The following is a 20,263-nucleotide window of genomic DNA, read 5'->3' as shown; positions in this document are numbered from 1 at the left end:
CCGCTGCTAAACAGTAGCAGAAGAGATGGAACTGTGAGACTGTATAATATTATCCATGCACAATCTAGAACGCTCTCTAGGTCACGGACAGGATCACCCTTGTACAAACATCTTCTGGAGATTCCGGCGTTCCTGGTTATTGCAGAGAGCGTTGCTTAGTGTCTGATAGGGCAGTATTAGTTTTCCTTATTCTTGTGTGAGAGATATTGATCTTATTTTATTTCAAATGTCACCGACGGTATATTTATGTACGTGTTATAAGCAACGCGTTTTCTGTGTAATTGTGGTAGCTGCACCTGGTTTATATATTGTATCCAGCAGTGTATACTGTGTCTGTGCTGTTCATGGGGGGTGGGGGCGGCTTGGATGCGGAACACGGAGCGTGTATTGCTGGGGAGCTCTGTGACGGGCAGCTATTGTGATAAAGCCCCAGACGGTGAAATGCGTGTTCTGCTATCAGCTTCTGACCAGAGGGGCAGTTACACAGAAGCAGGAGATCTATTGTGGTATCAGGTACTATCTTCCTTCTGTATGGGCATCTCTCCTGCAATGTACTGTAATACGTATACCCGGGGTAATATAACTCCTGGCAGAAGAGCAGACACCCGTCTCTGTATTTCCTCTCTTTATGACCATAGCCCTCTCTCTGTTCTGTGCAATCTGTGTATGACAATGAAACGTAGAACGGACTCTCCCAATATTGGGCATAATTCAGACCTGATTGCAAAAGCAAAATCTTTTTCTAATGGGCAAAACCATGTGCACTGCAGGGGGGAATGGGGGCAGATGTAACATGTGCACAGCAGGGGGGGGGGACGGACGACAGATATAACATGTGCAGAGAGAGTTAGATTTGGGTGGGTTATATTGTTTCTGTGCAGGGTAAATAATGGCTGCTTTATTTTTACACGGCTGATTTCAGTTTGAACACACCACACCCAGATCTACTCTCTACACGCCCGCTGCGACTTACCTCTCTGGTGGCCGGCAGTTGCTCGTGCGGGGTCCCGGCTGTTGGGATTCCGGTGCCAGAATTGTGATCCCAGTCAGGATCCTGGCATTCCTAGCAGTGTCAGGATTCGGGCTCCTTTATTTCAACTGACCGGATCCCGGGCACTGGACTGATATATACTGTGCTGAAGGTGATACTACCCTCTGAGTTCTCTGTAAATTATGATGTATCATCTGTGGGTGACTCTATAGATTGTCTCAGTGGCATAACTAGAAGTTTTTCTCCCCCAAGCCAAAAAATTATTCGCCCCCACTCCCCCATCCCCCATAATTGGCACTATGAAAGGGACAAACATGCGAGCGCCGCCAAAAAGGGTGTGTGGCTTCGTTGGAATGGGCGTGGCTTTGCATAAAGGGGCGTGGTATTGCAGGAAAAGACTTCCTTATACCCCCAGCTTTGCAACCTGCACGCCCAGACGTTAGCCACCACTGGAAAGAAAAATAATCCTGATTCATGCCCCTTACATTATTTGTAATTTTTCCTCCTTATAGTAATGCCCAGTATACATTATGCCACATACTGCAATGGCCCTTAGACATTATTCCACGCACAATAATGCACATGACACAATATGCACACACCATAATGCCCCCGACACATTATGCCACACACCGTAATGCCTGTGACACATTATGCCACACACCGTAATGCCTGTGACACATTATGCCACACACCGTAATGCCTGTGACACATTATGCCACACACCGTAATGCCTGTGACACATGACAGGAATCGCAATGCCCGTTATACATTATGCTACACACTGCAATGCCCCTGATAGATTATAGCACATACAATACCTGTGACACATTATGACACACACTGCAATGACCCTGAGACATTATACCACATACCACAATGCCCGTGATATAGTATACAACACACAGTAATGCCCGACACATTATGACACACACCGCAATGTCCGTGATACATTATGCCACACACTGCAATGACCCTGAGACATTATACCACATATCACAATGCCCGTGATATAGTATACCATACACCATAATACCTGTGACACATACCGCAATGCCCTTTATACATTATGCCACACTGCAATGCCCCTGAGACATTATACCACATACCACAATGCCCGTGATATAGTATGCCACACACCGTAATGCCTGTGACACATTATGACACACACCGCAATGTCCGGTATACATTATGCCACACACCGTAATGCCCATTACACATTAAGTCCTACAGTAAGGCTTCTAATTACTTTTAAATTACCTGCTCGTTGCCAGGGGTTTCATGCTCTTGGTTCCATGCACGGTGCCAGGGGTTTTCATGCTCAGGGTGTCATGCTCGTTGCCAGGTGTTTCATGCACTGGGTGTCATGCTCGTTGCCAGGAGTTTCATGCACTGGGTGTCATGCTCGTTGCTAGGGGGTAGTGCTTGTTGCTAGGGCTGTGCTCCCAGTGCCACATATGTCCCCAGTGCCACATATTCCCCCACGGTGCCAGGTACTCACATGCCCCAAGTGCCAAATATAACCCCCCCCCTCCCCCAGTGCCACATATGCCCCCAGTGCCAGATATTCCCCCACAGTGCCAGGTGCTCACGTGCCCCCAGTGCCAAATATAGCCCCCCCCATGTGCCAGGTACACATGCAGTGCCATATATCCCCCTCAGTACCCCCCCAATGCCATATATGCCCCCTCAGTGCCATATATGCCCCCTCAGTGCCATATATAACCCCACACTTCCCCCCAGTGCCATATATACCCCCTCAGTGCCCCCCCAGTGCCATATATGCCCCCTCAGTGCCCCCTGTGCCATACATGCCCCCTCAGTGCCATATATGCCCCCTCAGTGCCCCCTGTGCCATACATGCCCCCTCAGTGCCATATATGCCCCCTCAGTGCCCCCTGTGCCATACATGCCCCCTCAGTGCCATATATGCCCCCTCAGTGCCCCCTGTGCCATACATGCCCCCTCAGTGCCATATATGCCCCCTCAGTGCCCCCTGTGCCATTCATGCCCCCTCAGTGCCATATATGCCCCCTGTGCCATACATGCCCCCTCAGTGCCATATATGCCCCCTGTGCCATACATGCCCCCTCAGTGCCATATATGCCCCGTGCCATTCATGCCCCCTCAGTGCCATATATGCCCCCTGTGCCATACATGCCCCCTCAGTGTCCCCTGTGCCATACATGCCCCCTCAGTGTCCCCCCCCGCTCGCTGCTGTGAAGGAGGGACAAGGAGGGCACAGCGCGCGCCTATCTCATGTCCCTCCTGCATCTCTGTCTCTCTGGTCTAATAAAGGAAGTGCCGGTTCGTGAGCCAATCAGAGCTCATGAACGGCACTTCCATTATTAGACCAGACGGACGGAGACGCAGGATGGACACTGGAGAGGCGCACGCGGCGTGTCCCGTTACAGCAGGGAGGGAGAGGAGACAGCAGATTGACATGCGGACGCTCGTCCGCATGTCAATCTGCTCTAAATTAGTGGCGGCGCCCCCGCAGCCCCTCGCCCCCCAAGCCACCGCGAGGGCTGCGGGGGCAGTAGTTACGCCACTGGATGGTGATGTTACCCAGAGCAACTAATCAGATTCTGTCTATCGCTTCTCCATTGCATCCTAAAAAATGAAAGACAGAATGCGATTGGTTGCTGTGGGTAACATCACCACTTGTCAGTTTGAGAAGCTGTAGTGAATGTACCCCTAAGTGTTTCTAGTGGATTGTGTCACATGTACCTGTCATCTACTACTATTCTGCCACACACTACCCTGACAACGTCCTATCTCATCACAATCCTGTGAGAGGAGAATCTCTGGGGCCAGAGACATATCATTCTCCTTGTATAACAAGTGTACAATCTTCTCTGATACAAAAGAACTTCTCAGCTTCTATGTAAATAAGAACAGGATTCGTCTCCTCGTCTCCTGATATCAATGAGATGAGCTACTGATACAATAACTTCACCACCAGACACTTCGTGTTCCTAATGAATCTTTTCCACCATTGACCAAGAGCGTCCTCATCTTGCACAATAGTTCTCATAGCTGGACAATTTGGCCCAGATTTATCAAGCTTTGGAGAGTGATAAATAGTACAGTGATAAGGTACCACACAATCAGCTCCTTACTGTCATGTCACAGGCTGTGTTTGAAAAATGACAGTTATGAGCTGATTAGCTGGTACTTTATCACCGTCCACTTTATCTCTCTCCAAGGCTTGATAAATCTTAAAGAAAAGGTCATAACTATATATGGACCTTATTGGTGCTTTAAACATGTGTGTGCATGTTGTGTTGATTGTTCAGACTGGTCATTCTGTATGAGTCTGAACAAAGGTGAAATAAGAATAGTTTTATTATTTACCATGTCACATATTCATACATACCATATGAAAAAAGATTGGCCGCGAAACGGGATCACTTTCTTTATTAGCATATGCTAATTCTGTACTTTGAGTACACTATATTCGGTTCCGGGGATCCCCACCTACAGAGCGATGGCTAACTAATATATTACTATACCTCTTGTTTATTTAGAATGATACGGTAAGTGCTGGACTGGCCCACAGGGCCACTGGGAAAACCCCCGGTGGGCCCCACTGCCTGGGCCCCCACCCCCCCCTCTAGGGATCAGGTTCCAGGCTGTGTACTTGAATTATATATTATAGATGTGTTACATTACACCACGCAGGACTATGGTGTATTCTCTATAGTGCATTGCTGTTACTAATCTGGCACATTATCATGCATGCACTAGAGGTATTCACTATATATATTTGTCAAGGAGCCCAGATCATATACTCTACAATGGTTAGCCAAGCCTTTGTGGCAGCTGGCCCCAACCCTCTGGAGAGTAGTCACACCCCTAAAAATGGGCCCCTACCACTTTATCCCCCCGGTGGGCCCTTCATATCCCAGTCCGACACTGGATACGGTGTAATTATTACTATCCTGTGCAGAATCCTTCCCTATATATATTCAAGTTTCATCTTTCCTGTGAGGTCTTATATCAGTCCTTCAGCTCTTCTCTCGCCAATCTTTACAGTATGTGACTCCCACTCTCACCAGTGCCACCATGTGATTGCAGGGAATGTTTGAGGTACCCCCCTCCCTCCCCATACGCTTACCTTACCCCACTTTTTCTTAGGAGTGGCTGTAGCTTTTAATGATTGACATACTAATATTTTGAATTTTTTTTTTTGTTCTAGCTAATATCTCCTATAATAATAATAATAATAATAATAATAATAATAATAATAATAAAATCTCCTATTGTGCTGCACCTCCCTTTTTGTTTTTGCTGTTATTACATGCCCTCTCGTGGCAAAATGGATGAGGTTGTTACTCCAACTAGAACTCAACACTCTAGAGCTGAGAAAAAGGGTAATGCTTCTACATCTGCTGACCCGGCTGACATGAACTCTTCCGGACTGCCTCCTGCCAATGAATTAAACATCGGGGAGCATGGTCAGGCAATCCTGGATCTCCAGGAACAAATGCAAGCTTTCTTCCCTCATGCGCTTACCCTTCTCTTACTTACACCATATTTGACGGCACCAAATCCCACGGTTTTCTGCCACCTATGTCAGTGTCATCTAGTGATGTAGCCATGTTTTTTTACCCTGTACTTCACCTATATTGTCTTCAGCTGTAAGTCACTGTTTTCCTGTAATTGGGCGCTGCGGATCCTTTGTGGCGCCATTTAAATAAAGGATTAAAATAACAAAACCATCAGTTAATTAACAAGGACGATGACCTTGAAAATCGCTCCCGCAGAAATAATAATGTGCAGAATGTTGGCCTTCCTAAGTGTCTAAAAAGTCCAGAATTGGAGAAGTTTCTGCATTCTACCCACCCACAACCGTTGAGGGTGGCTGATAGCAGTCCTGATTTTGTCACTGGAAGGGTGCACCATCTAGGCCCATCTCTGTGAACCCATGTACTGTTATTTTCCGGTGGCTATAGACTACTCACAGAATGATTCTGTGGTCTGCAGCACGAAAAGCCGGCCATATAGAAAAAGCATCGACTACTGCTATTCCAAGAAAACTCAGCGGAAGATTTCCCGGGCCCGGAAAGAGATGACTCCCATTTGTGCTAAATTAGTACAGTCCCAAGAAAGACTGCTCTTCTGTTCCCCGCACGATTGAAGATTTTTCCAGGGAAAGAACTTTTTTAATTCTGCCCAGGATGCTTCTGCTTTCCTAGAGGAATAAGCTATGGAAATGGCCACCGCCTTACTGTGATTCTTGCTGTGCCCTATGGCTGGGTAACATCTCCTTCTCTGCATTTGTTATGAGATGTGGTTATTGCTCATTTGATATAGGGCTTGTAGTTCCATACTATATTTCTTGTGTTTCTTTTTATATACCCTAGATTTCAAATTCAACACGTTGATCATACAGATTGTTGATGTCTCACCTGTTGGTGTCCATGGATGGTCAGGCTGTTAATGGAGTACTCACCACTCCCGTGGTTGCTTGCTTACTCTCCAGTGTCCGGCCGCCCTGTGCGGTAGGGGATAGTAGTTGGGATGTCTGCCGGCAGACATTATGGACGGTTTTGTCTATTTTCCCTTTGTGATCAGGACCAGGAAGTGACAGCACGAGAGGGCAGATGAGAACTTCCGCCCTTACAGCGCCTTAATGCTTTATCCATCCTCCATTTGTTTGAGGTTATTTTGTTTTTTTCTATGCACCATTGGACGCTCGCCACGCTTCGGGCTCGGTGTCTTGCTTGGCTCACCACAGGTTACTATTCCAAATAGTTGGTGACATGGACCTAGGGGCTTATGGGAAAGGTCCTCTCCATGAAGGGTAACTAGACGCTACCCAATATGGACTCGTATCCAATCGATTGCTCTACATTCTACTCGTTTTGCCTGTGTGCCAGGCTTCGTCAGAATGCCAGATCGTTATCTCAAGTCTGTTCTCTTGTCCCCGTCTTTTGCTTGCTTCCTCTTGTACTTGAGGTTCACTCATTGTGTCACTTCTGCCCTCACTGCTCGCTGTCACAGTGCTACTCTGATCCCAGCATGTAAGGAGGCCAATCCCGGGCCATTTTTTCAATCCCAGGTATCAGGATTGAAAAATGGTCAATCCTGGGATTCCCAAGATACCCGGGATTTGCTTTCAACTGTTTCCGGCCATCCCTCACGCTCCGCCCCGCCTCTCCCCACCCGCCCCACAGACATAAATAAATGTACAAACTTGCACAGCCGGGCGGTGGGTGAGAAGGCGGCGGGTGAGTGCTGGGGGAGCCGGGAGGAGGCGGTGGGTGAAGACGGCCGTACCTTCTGGTTCTGCAGCTGCTGACAGCACAGCGTGACCTCACAGTCACAGGTCACGCTGCGCAGGGGGAGTCGGGAGGGAGGAGCCGGGCAGCGTCTGAGCGTCCTGAGGACGCTCAATGCTGATCCCTCAATCCTCGGCATTGGAGCTTCCAATCCCAGGGTTGAATCCCGGTCATTTTTGGGCCTAAATCCTGGGATCCTGCCAATCTTTACTGACATGCATGGGGATGCCCAGCACAGGGCAAGTCCGCCCCGCATGTCGGGACCTTTCCCCGCTCCCCCCCCCTGCTTACATGCGGGTGCTTCACTAAGCAGCGAAGTGCTCCTTGGCCCTTGCCTATGCAGCCTCGTAGGCAGACGGAGGGCCGCCATCTTTTGGGTCGCAGCAGCTGCATGTGACGTGTCCCTTTTATTAGCGGACATTCCTCTTCCCAAGGGGGAAATATTTTTAAGTCATTTTATTAATAGTTATAGAGATTCTATTTAGCTTCTTTTTGTTCATAAAGTTTTTATTCATTAAGATTTATTTTTCTTCTAGGGAGGGGAGATAAATATACTAATATTATTCATTATGGTGTTTGTGCTTAATTAGTGTAATTAAGAGTTATTTATTTTGGAAGTGGTTTTCTCCTTATTCCTTCTATTACTGTAATGTATCGTTTTTCTCTTGATGTGAGAGACAGTAACTAAAAAGAGGAAACATTTCCATACTGCCTGGAAAACTGCTATGTATCTTTTTATTATTATTATTATTATCCTTTATTTATATGGCGCCACAAGGGTTCCGCAGCGCCCAATTACAGAGTACATAAATAATCAAACAGGAAAACAGCAACTTACAGTTGATGACAGTATAGGACAAGTACAGGGTAAATAAACATAGTTACATCAGCAGATGACACTGGAATAAGTATCAGGTGGCAGAAGACTGCTGGATGTGGTACAGTTGAAGATTATTAAAGTAAGAAAGGATAAGCACATGAGGGAAGAGGGCCCTGCTCGTGAGAGCTTACATTCTAAAAGGGAGGGGTAGACAGACAGGGGTGACACAGACGGGGTACATAGAGAACGTGGAACAGAGGGTTAGGATGAGATTTGGCTGGGTTTGGTGAAGAGGTGGGTCTTGAGAGCCCGTTTGAAGTTTTGTAGAGAGGTGAAGAGTCTGAGGGGGAGAGGTGGGGAATTCCAGAGAAGTGGAGCAGCACGTGAGAAATCTTGGAGGTACTGTAGGAGTGGGAGGAAGTTATCCGTAGGCAGGAGAGTCGGCGTGCATTAGCAGAGCGAAGAGGATGGGTGGGAGTGTAAGGGGAGATAAGGTCAGAGATGTAGATGGGAGAGGAGTGGGTGAGGGCTTTGTAAGTGAGTGTGAGAAGCTTGAAATGGATTCCGAAAGGGAAGGGGAGCCAGTGAGGGGCTTGTAGGAGAGGGGAGGTGGATGTAGTGCGTTTGGTGAGGAAAATGAGCCGGGATGCAGCAGTGAGGAGAGATTGGAGTGGAGAGAGGTACCCCTGGAAAGAGGGGACCCTCAGCTATCAACCTAGGGCCCTTTTACTCCTGGGGCCCTTGGGCAAGAGCCCATTGAGCCCATACGAAAAGACGGCCCTGGATCCTCCTGATGCTGAACAGGAGGACTTCATATAGAAATGCTTCCGCTGACGTACAGATGAGTCCTCAAACATCTAGCCCCAATACACCATGCAGTGGGAGATGCCTTGTGCGAGTTGGCAGGTCCTGCTCAAGTCCAGCAGTGCAGTGGGGAATTTCCCATTAGGCACGTGAGGCACGTGCCTAGGGGCAGCACCTGTTCGGGGGCAGCAGTTACAATCTAAGATGGCGCTGCAGATGGCTGCCTCAGAGCTATGCAGCTCAGCCAAAATACCTGTTCCACCTTGTTTTCCCCTGCCCTTGTGTACCCCACCGGTGACCAAATACAGCAGGGTAGCCCTCCTAAGTTGGAGCGCTCTCGCTGTACTTACCCCACGTTCGGGCCAATCGGCGGGCGGATCAGTGGCCCTAGCTGCCCTTTGTGGCAGGGATGCAGACGTCGTGCATGCCGAAGTGGATGACCAAGCAGACGCGGCCCAATGCAGCCCGGGCAGCGATAGGCGGGCGGATCGGCGGCCCCGGAAAGAGAATGATGGAAGCCCTCATGTTGGTCCTAGTAGAAGGACCTGGGCTCAGAGGAGAGACTGTAGTGCAGGCGCCCTAGTGAGGTGGTGGCAGCGAGGGCACCGGTCTGCACTTCCCTCAATCCTGCTCTCGAACGTGCGCTCACTGGCAAACAAGTTTGACGAACTGTCCCTCCTTCTGGGTAGCGCAGGGTCAGGCATTACAAGATCATCCATCCTCTGCTTTACAGGGATGACCATATTGCGGACAACCTGATGTCTCTGTCGGGCTTCGGTCTCTTTGGGGTCTATCGCTCCAAGGTTCTCTCAGGAAAAATGAAGGGTGGTGGCATCTGCTTCTACGTCAATGACAGATGGTGCACCAATGTCACGATCCTATGCAAACCATGCAGCCCTCACCTGGAGATGCTAGGTATAAACTGCAACCCCTTCTATCCCCCCCCCCCCCCCCCCCCCCCCCCCGGGAATTTGCCTCATTTGTACTTTTGGGAATGTACACCCTCCCTCGCCTGCGCGAACGAAGCCCTGCACCACCTGGCCATATGTATATCTGACATAGAACAAAAACACCCAGACTCTCTGCTTATAGTACTGGGCGACTACAACAGAACTAACCTGAGCAAGGAGCTACCTAAGTACAAACAAGTCACGTGTCCCACTAGAGAAGGGCGCACCCTTAACCACTGCTATACTACCCTCAAGTCTGCCTTCCGGTCTATCCCGCATGCTGCACTCGGCCTATCTGACCACTGTATCGTCCACCTACTCCCTACCTATACACAGAAGCTGAGAGCGGTTAAGCCTGTTATCAAGACTGTTAAGAAATGGACCGACGAGGCTATGATGAAGCTCCAGGCCTGCTTCACCTGCATGGAATGGTGGGGTCTTCACAGCCTCTGCAACCCACCTGAACGACATGACAGACACGGTCACATCCGACATCAGCTACTGTGAGGACATGTGTGTACCTACCAAAACTTACCACATTTACAACAACAACAAGCCTTGGTTCAACGCCCAGCTCAGGCAACTTCATCAGGCCAAAGATGAGGCCTATAGCAGCGGTGACAGAGCACTATACAACCGAACTAGGAACTCTCTGACTAAAGGAATCAGGCTAGCAAAAAAGCGGTTCTCGGACAAGATGACAAACGATCTCTCCACCAATGACCCCATATCTGTATGGAAAGGAATGCAATCTGTAACCAACTACAAGAAAACATCGAAGTCCACCACCATGCACCAAGACCTAGCAGACAAGCTGAACCACTTTTATTGCAGGTTCGCAAAAAAAGTCCCCTGCGACCCAAACAATCACCTCTATGATGCCCCGAACACCGACAGCCAAGTCCAGGCACTGCAAGTCGCCCAAGAAGAGGTGGAGGCATTGTTCAAAAGAGCCAAACCCAGGAAAGCTCCGGGTCCCGACGGAGTGTCACCATCTGCCCTGATAGCATGTGCGGGTCAGCTCGCCCCCATATTCCCCAATATCTTCAACAAATCGCTGGAGCTACAGAAAGTCCCTTCCTGCCTCAAAAGGACCACTATCGCCCCGGTCCCCAAGAAACCCTCTATCATGAACCTGAATGACTACAGGCTGATAGCACTGACGTCTGTGGTCATGAAAACGTTTGAGCGTCTGGTTTTGAATCAACTGAAAACTGTGACTGGCCCCCAACTAAACCCACTACAGTTCACCTATCGATCAAATCGGTGTGTCGAGGATGCAGTCAACTTGAGCCTGCACTACATTCTACAGCACCTAGACATTCCCAGTACCTACGCGAGGGTCAGGTTTGTCGATTTCAGCTAGGCCTTCAATACAATCGTCCCCAGCATCCTCCACCCCAAATTACTTCGCCTAGGGGACCCAGAAGCTACCTGTTCCTGGATAGTAGACTTCCTGACAGATAGGACACAGGTGGTGAAAGTGGGGGAATTCACCTCTAAAGCACGGTCCATTAGTACAGGGGCCACTCAGGGCTGTGTCCTCTCACCCCTGCTCTTCTCCCTGTACACAAATAGCTGCACATCAGAGGCGCAATCAGTAAAGATTATCAAATTTGCAAATGATACCACTGTCAACGGCCTCATCAAGGACGGGGACGAATCGGCCTATAGACGGGAAGTAGACCGGTTGTTTCAGTGGTGCAGTCACAACAATCTTGAGCTCAACACCCTCAAAACTGTCGAGATGAGAGTGGACTTCAGGAAGAAGTCAGCTAGTGCACCTCCACTAAGGATTGCTGACAGTGTGATGTCGCTAGTGGACTCCTTCAAGTTCCTTGGTACCACAATCTCCCGGGACCTTAAATGGGGGTCCAACGCTGACGCCACTGTCGGGAAAGCACAGCAGAGGTTGTTCTTTCTCAGGCAACTAAGGAAGTTCAACATCCCACAGAAGCTTCTGCTCCTCTTCTACGATTGTTGAGTCGGTACTGTGCTCCTCGATACTGGTATGGTACGGCTCCGCCAGAGCGAGGGACAGATGCAGGCTCCAAAAGGTGGTCAGAACTGCAGGGAAGTTCATCGGGGGCCGACCTTCCCTCAGTCTAGGACCTGTACCTGTCCAGAGCTAAAAAGCAGGCGACGAAGATAGTAAAGGACCAGCTACACCCCGGCCACAGCATGTTTAACTTGCTTCCTTCAGGCAGGCTTTATATACTTATCTGTATGGCTTTACTTGTCCCCCCTACCACCTTTCAGTGGCAAACGCAGGATTTGCATGGGGGGGTTTCCAGAACTGGGTGGAGCCAAGCACGGGGGTGGGGACTGAGGTGACCCAGTATATGCTGGGTCTGTAAAACCAGTGTGTCTGTGTGTGTGTGTGTGTGTGTGTGTGTGTGTGTGTGTGTGTGTGTGTGTGTATATATATATATATATATATATATATATATATATATTGTGACAAGAACACTGGGATAGTGTTTGAGGGCAGGTATGTTTGTCCCAGGTTCTTGTCTTACATGTATTAGAAAAATGAAAACTTCTAGGAATATGTTTTGTTTTGTTTTGTTAGAACCTTTTCAGTTTGTTGGAAAAGCTGGGTAAGGGCCCTGAAAGAGAGATGGGGCAAGTTCCAGACATTGGGCCCAGTTCGGGTCTTTGGCCTCACAGAAGGCTAATCAGGCTTTTAGCAGTGTAAGAGTGTTATAGGGCTGCTAGCCTGATTAGGGTGTGCAGACTGCCTCGGAAGACTGCAGGATCTCTGTGAGAGAAACACGCTTCCTGATACAAGTGAGCTATACAGTGTTTACTGGAGAACTCTGTGTTTTTGTTTAGTGACAGTTAGGAACATCTAGTGTTTAGTTAGTGCCGGACAGGCAAGGTATTTTCTTTTGCTGTTTGTTTTATTTTCTGTATAATAAAACTGGCTGGGGCCAGTTGTACCGGAAACTGGACTTGTGTGGTTCATCAGCTGCTGCAGGCTGCCATTTATCCCAGGAAACGGCACCTTGTACCCTTGCAGTGTTACAATATATATATATATATACCGTATATACACCTATGTATATATTTATATACATATACACATAGCACATTAAACACACACACACATATATATATATATATATACACACACACACATACAGTACACGTGTATATATACGCATGTATGTATATATATATATATATATATCTATCATATGCGTGTGTGTATATGTATGTATATACATGTGTATATATGTATGCACAAATTGCACATGGATACATATGTACAATAATTAAAATAAAGTAAACTTTTATTAAGCACTTAGAAGAGCCACCAGGAAGAAAGCAGGCTGCAGAGGACGCTAGACAGCCATTAATAATACTCATGGTGGAGGGGGGTTTCTGGGTGCTCGGAACCCCCCCCCTGGGTGCGCCACTGCCTTTCCACCTACTTATCTGTTACCTACTTGGCTGTTGTATAGCAAACCGAACACAAATTCCTAGTATACGCAAGTATACCTGGCCAATAAAGCGGATTCTGATGTTGGTACTGTCAGCCCAGACAGTACCAGTAACTGCAAAATATTCCCACTATACTGTATCATATGCCATCTTGAATGGACTGTAAACGGGTAGGACATGAACATACTGCCCCTGCACTACATTCCCCTATATACTGCAATACATTACTACACTACATGCCCTATATGCTACACTATGTCTCTACACTACATACCCTATATGCTACACTACAGCACTACACTATAACCTCTTATATGCTACACCACATCACTGCACTACATTCCCCTATATACTGCAATACATTACTACACTACATACCCTATATGCTACACTATATCTCTACACTACATACCCTATATGCTACACTACAGCACTACACTATATCCTCTTATATGCTACACCACATTGTGCACTAAATGCCCCTAAACAGGGCCGCCATCAGAAATTCTGGGGCGCGTAACTCACAAAATAGGCAGCGCCCCCCCCCAAAAAAAAAATAAAAAAAATTATATATATATATATATATATATATATAATTTCTTTGAAAGTCCGCACTCACATCAGAAAAATCCATATATAGGGGTGCTCCTCAAAAAACCCCAAGGAGAGTTTCACATATACCAGGTATCCGAGACCAAAGAGATCTCAAAAGAGGGCACTCACCAGTCCAATAAATTAAAAGGCTTTTATTAGTTCATCGCAGTCATCAATAAATAGTCGACGTTTCGACCTATAAGGTCTTTTTCAAGACAGTCACCGCAGACATCCAGTCAGCATGCCAGCTAACAGCCTGGTATATATATATATATATGTATATATATATATATATATATATATATATATAAAAACATACAAAATAAATATTTATACACATACATACATACATACATACATAGTCCCAGAAGAAAAGAAACCAGCACCTCCAAATCACTGCATAATAAAATCTTTATCAAAAAATAAGATCTTAAAAGCACCAGAGGCAAGAAACATTAGTAGAAGCACATGGGGTGTCAAAAAACTGCATAATATCATATCACCATTTCAACGTGGTAAGTAGTGCAAGCCTCCAGCAACAAACAGGTAGGTCGACAGCTGTTTCGGTGCTCAGAGGCACCTTCCTCATGGACTGTCCATGAGGAAGGTGCCTCTGAGCACCGAAACAGCTGTCGACCTACCTGTTTGTTGCTGGAGGCTTGCACTACTTACCACGTTGAAATGGTGATATGATATTATGCAGTTTTTTGACACCCCATGTGCTTCTACTAATGTTTTTTGCCTCTGGTGCTTTTAAGATCTTATTTTTTGATAAAGATTTTATTATGCAGTAATTTGGAGGTGCTGGTTTCTTTTCTTCTGGGACTATTGTAACATATTATGTATCCAGCACTCCTAACATGGACAATACTGTGTGCGGCAGGCTATACCACTAATCTATGTACATACATACATACATACATACATACATACATACATACATACACACACACTTTCTCCCTCCCACTCACTCTCCCTCAACTTACCTATCACAGGCTGGCTGGAGCTGTAGCAGCCTTGTCCTGTGTAGCCATGCCCCCTCAGTTCGTGTAGCTCCACCCCTTTTTCTTGACAAGATCTGGCACTGTCACAGGAGGGGGTAGAGGATGCTGCAAGCGTCTATTGAAAAGTATCTGCCAAAATGGCCGCCGCCTCAGAGGAGACAGTTATTAAAGATACTACAGGAGCCTCCTCCAGTATCTTTAATAACTATCTCCTCTGAGGCGGCGGCCATTTTTGGTGGGACGTTTTCAATAGAAGATTGCAGCGACCTCTCCCCTCCTTTGACAATGCCAGAAGTCGGTAACGAAAAGTGGGCGGAACATTGCGGCCGACGGACGGCAGCCTGAGCCCTCTCCTCTCTGTTAGAGAGGCCGGGCCCAGGACAACTGTGCCCTCAGCACCCCCCTGATGGCGGGCCTGCCCCTATATATTGCAGTACTACTACACTACATACCCCATATGCTACACTATATCTCTACACTACAGTACATCCTCTTATATGCTACACCAAATCCCCCCCAACTGAGAGGTAATGCGGAGGTTGATACTGGTAACCAGGAGCACAGTGTGATAATAAAGTCTGTCTTTGAACTCCCCACAGAGCTGCTGTAGTGATACTCGGTGAGAGCTGGAGGTTGTCCAGGCTGTCGCAGGTAGTTGCAGCACTGCATGGCAAAGAAGAGAGTTTAAGACAGTAGCCGGCATAGGTGATATCCCAGGTACTGGAGCTCACCCACCCAGCGTCGGAACCGTCTGCCGTCTTACTGAAGCAGCACAGCACTGCCAGTAATTAAAAACCCAAAACTCTGCTCCTCTGAAACTCCTAGACGCCCCCTAAAATCCTGCACCCGGGGCACATGCCCCATCAGCTACCCCCTACTTGCGGCCCTGGGTATGCCTAGGGGTGCTCTCACCCCTAAATCCACCCATACGTCAACATCGGGTGTAATTTTTTGGCAATTATGCGTCTTAGTCACAACGTGATGTGACCAGGACACACCAGGCGTGTATACAGAGCAGAACAGAACTTGTATTGGAAAAAAGCTGCAGCTGCTACATTGTAGCACTTTGTGTACAGATTCAGATACATTAAATTAATCAGCGCAGTCTCCTGGTGCACCCTAGTAACGTCGCATTGCGTCTTAGATTCATTTTCAGTAAAAAAGACGCCGGGCGCTGGCAGAGAGTCATGGGACCTAGCTTGCCAAGAGGGCTTGTTTGGCATGACTGCAGCGTAGATGTATGAGGACATATCTGTACTGTGTGTCCTCTTATGGTGCAGTCACTTGAAGGTACAGTATGTATGAAGAGTAATGACCAGGAGATGGGAGTTCCCATAGTGCTGCCCTATGCTGATAAAGGATTGCCCCCGTGCCAGGCTATACTCACTGAAGCTCTATGATGTTCTCACCTGTATAATCCCCAGTCGCTCCCAGTCATACCAGCTGTAGTTATAGTCAGCCAGTCCTGTGCGTTTCCATGTAAGGCCCTATGTATCCGGCAAGTTATTTTGGAGCATGCTCCTTGCCTTGAACCAATGTATTGTCTTGTACTTACCTGGGTGGTTATATGGTGTCTGCTGCCTGTCTGGGTATATTTATCTGGACATTTGTAGATATAATTCCATTTTGAATGTTGCAATGATCACTGGTGCTTGTTCCGCAGCTGCATAAGAAGTATGGTCCAATGTTCACGATATGGAAGCTGACAGAGCCTGTGGTGGTTCTCTGGGGCTATGAGGTGGTGAAAGACGCTTTGTTGAATCATGGTGATAAGTTCAGCGGCCGCCCGTCCGCACCAGTGATTGATCGCTACTCGGAAGGATACAGTAAGTCTCCCCAGTTACTTTATGGACTTACCGACTTCTCAAATGTCAATGTACAAGTTCTCCTAACATGACAGCTCCAAAAATGTTCTCCTGTCCCTGGAAGCCTTGGTAGCTGGCACCAAGGCAGGAAGGATGGATGGGATACAGACCCTGATATTACAGCTGGACAGCCAGAGGCTTCATGGTCCTGTAGCTGCCATCACTGTATCCCTGTGTCCTCATCCATGTTGGTCTTCAAAGGGCTTGAAATGACTCATAGACAGGAAGTCTGCTGTGCATGGGACAAAATACTCCCCCCATTATCAGTCTTATTGCAAAATCTTTATTTCTAAAAAGTTATTGGGATGTACACCTATATATTGGGGAAGTTTATGTTTTTTTGTGCACAGCGAGCTTCATTCCATGCCGTACTCTATGTCCAATCTTTTATACATATTAAGTCCCTATTGCCATTTATCTGTTTATTTGTAATAATTTATGCTACTATTTTGCACACTGTGCCGATTTGTGCAGGTAGATAGGTATGACAAGATCGCGGTTACGCCATGGTGGAAATCTTGTCTTTCTGGAGTAAGAAGTTGGGAGGATTGGGGTGTTCCACACAGAATGACGGGTGGTGGGAGTCCAGTAAATAGTAATATTTACATGACCTGCAAGGTGTTGAGACTGCTGACATTTTTTGGTCTTCCTCCAATATAAGCGATGCAGGCATGGACCTCTGTAGGGCAGTGACAGTAAATTAACCAATAGAACCATAACCTGAGCAAATACTTCTGTGCATCATTACCTGTGCTGATCATGTGACCTCTGTCCCCGCAGGTTTCCCCAGCATCGGTGGGGAGAGGTGGCGCCAGCTGCGCAGATTCACAATAGCCTCACTCAGGAATTTTGGGATGGGGAAGAAAGCCATGGAGAAACGGGTGTTGGAGGAGTCGCAGAGTCTCATCCAAGCTGTGTCACAAACAGGAGGTGAGGGTCTTATATAGTGATAATTACCTACCACAAAAAGTGCTTATTATTACCAAATAGCATGCTGGGCGGCCCCCAGCATGCGATCGTTGCAGTGCAGTGTGAAAACACACAGGGTATGTCCTCAAAACTGACATACGTTCAGCATCATCCCCATTGTATTGACCTTGGTGCAGTATATATACTGTAGAGATGTGCAGTTCAGTTCTCCAGAAATCCAAATCCACCAAAATTTTGTGGATCCGAACCGAACCAAACCCGGTCCAGAAATCTGATCCGATCCAAGTCACTGATCAGAATTTAGATCTTAAATACAAATTTCGGGTTTTGGATTGCAAAAATTACTTGTTTTTAGCCGTTTTATCTTTTTTTTTTTAACAATGAATAGCAATTTTTTTGTCAATCGATTTTAAATCGAACCAAAATTTGAAACTGAATAAAGCCCTTGATGGTGATTTTGCCAAAACACCAAGATGAATTCTAACCAAAACCAAAATACAAGGGTCCATGGGCATCGCTAATTATATATGGAACCAACGATATACACGTCACAAAGTCAAGGATGGAATAGAGGTCACTGAGCTGTTCTTTAGGATTGACTGGAGCCAAAGTGGAGGCGCGGTGTCTAATGTGCTGGGAGTTTCACCAGTGACTCCTGCAAGGGAATTTGGGTCTCGCTGTACTCAACACAAAGGTTGTGACCCTCTGTCTGGGTTCCTTAGTATGGGGACTGGTGCAACAATTATTTGCCATGATATAATGACACTGCAAAAGCCTTCCTTGGAGGAAACTTAACTTTGTTGGTTACAGTAACAAAGAAAGTAGAATTCAGTATTTTTCCACAAGTTTCTTCTTCGTCTATGGACAATGCATCAGCCTTTCTTTTTCTGGGTAGAAGGTGATGAGTAGGTGGAATCGGTTGAAGAACAATGACCATCTGGCCTGGTGATAATTCAAACAACAATCTATTCTGAGGTATGATAGGTTTCTCTGATCTGTGTAGACCAACTCTGGAACTTTGTTCCTTCTAGCAAGTGACTTTATTCCCGTAAAGCTACAGGAACCCCACAATATGTTTTTTCCCTCAGGGGCCAAAAACCTGTATGAATAGAAGCCACAAGAGTACCACTTCCCTGTTCTATCTTTCTGTGAGATCACTGCCCTGACACCAACTGTTGAAGCATCCAGCTCCTTCATGAACCTGCCCATGAAGGAGGCACCGCAGCATGGTGACACCAGTGCAGCTGGACCCGGTACACCGTGACTGCACTATATTACACTGCTTTGTGTTATTTTGTAAATATTTAATTTACTGTTAAATAATTTTATTTAGGAAATTCCTAAAAGCCGGATTACCCAGCCTTGCATCAGCTATAAACATGTTTAACTTATACCTAATAATGTGTGTTAATAATGCTTTGCAGTGATGTTTCAGTACAATGTAACAAGCATCATCTCATATAAAACTGTTACAAAAGTCAACGTTAATCTATGACATTGTCTCCTAGGGAAGCCCTTCAACCCTATTAACCTCCTGGGCTGTGCTGTAGGAAACATCACCAGCTATGCACTTTTGGGGGAGCACTTTGATTATAAGGACCCAAAGTTACTGGAACTTATTATCACTACAAGAAAGTTTATATTCAACACTCACTCGCCTTTACATGAGGTACAGTATCAGCCATTATCTCCCGTGATTGTTTAATTCTTCTCTCCATCTCATTCTCATCAGACAACTCCCTTACACCTGTGTCAGATGTAGACATTACTGGTAGGGTAAATCACGACTCCCAACACAGAGATTCTCAAAATACGCTAATCTGAGAACGCTGCCCGTGACACCTTTTTGGTTACTACAGCGCATGTGGTAAATCAACACGGTCACTGCAATCAGCAGAAGTACCTTTTGGGTCAAGCCCAGGGTGAGCTCCTGATCTCACCCCCAAACACAAATATTTATACGTAAAAATTAGGTACCATGAGCCTCTCTAAATTTGGGTATAAAAACACAGAATCCAGAACTAAGATTAAAATATTTAATCCATGTCAAAACTCCAAATCTTATAGTTACAGAAAAAGAAAGGTTATTAGCATATAGGGGGTCATTCCGAGTTGATCACACGCTGCTGATTTTCGCAGTGAAGCAATCAGGTAAAAAAAAATTGCAAAACTGCACATGCGTATGTACCACAATGCGCATGCACGTCGTACGGGTACAAACAGCATGGTTGCTGTGCAATGCTTCTAGCGATGATACCATTCACACAGCCGATCGCAAGGAGATTGACAGGAAGAGGGCGTTTATGGGTGTCAACTGACCGTTTTCTGGTAGTGGTAGAGAAAACGCAGGCGTGACCAGGCATTTGCAGGGTGGGTATCTGATGTCAATTCCGGTACCTCCGACGCTAGAATCATTGCACAGGATAAGTAACTACAGGGCCGGTCTTGTTTTGCACAAAAAGTTTTTGTATCGCTCGGCTGCACATGCGACCGCACACTTGCAAAGTGAATAAACACTCCCCCGTGGGCAGCGACTATGCATTTGCATGGCTGCTAAAAGTAGCTAGCAAG

General features: G+C 46.8%; 1 protein-coding gene across 2 annotated transcripts in view; it reads left to right on the top strand.

The window, feature by feature from the left end:
• LOC134927085 (cytochrome P450 2C8-like) overlaps positions 1-20,263 on the top strand; it is a 137,947-nt gene that overhangs the window by 48,723 nt on the left and 68,961 nt on the right. For both annotated transcript variants that reach the window (XM_063921084.1, XM_063921083.1), the window contains 3 exons: positions 16,561-16,723; positions 17,543-17,692; positions 19,201-19,361. In XM_063921084.1, the coding sequence (XP_063777154.1) occupies positions 16,561-16,723; positions 17,543-17,692; positions 19,201-19,361 (474 nt within the window). The remainder of the gene's footprint in view (positions 1-16,560; positions 16,724-17,542; positions 17,693-19,200; positions 19,362-20,263) is intronic.

The sequence above is a fragment of the Pseudophryne corroboree genome, chromosome 5 (genome assembly GCF_028390025.1).
Source record: "Pseudophryne corroboree isolate aPseCor3 chromosome 5, aPseCor3.hap2, whole genome shotgun sequence".
Lineage (NCBI taxonomy): Eukaryota > Metazoa > Chordata > Amphibia > Anura > Myobatrachidae > Pseudophryne > Pseudophryne corroboree.
The sequence above is the reverse complement of the archived record's forward strand: the minus strand, read 5'-3'. Positions and strand labels throughout refer to the sequence as shown.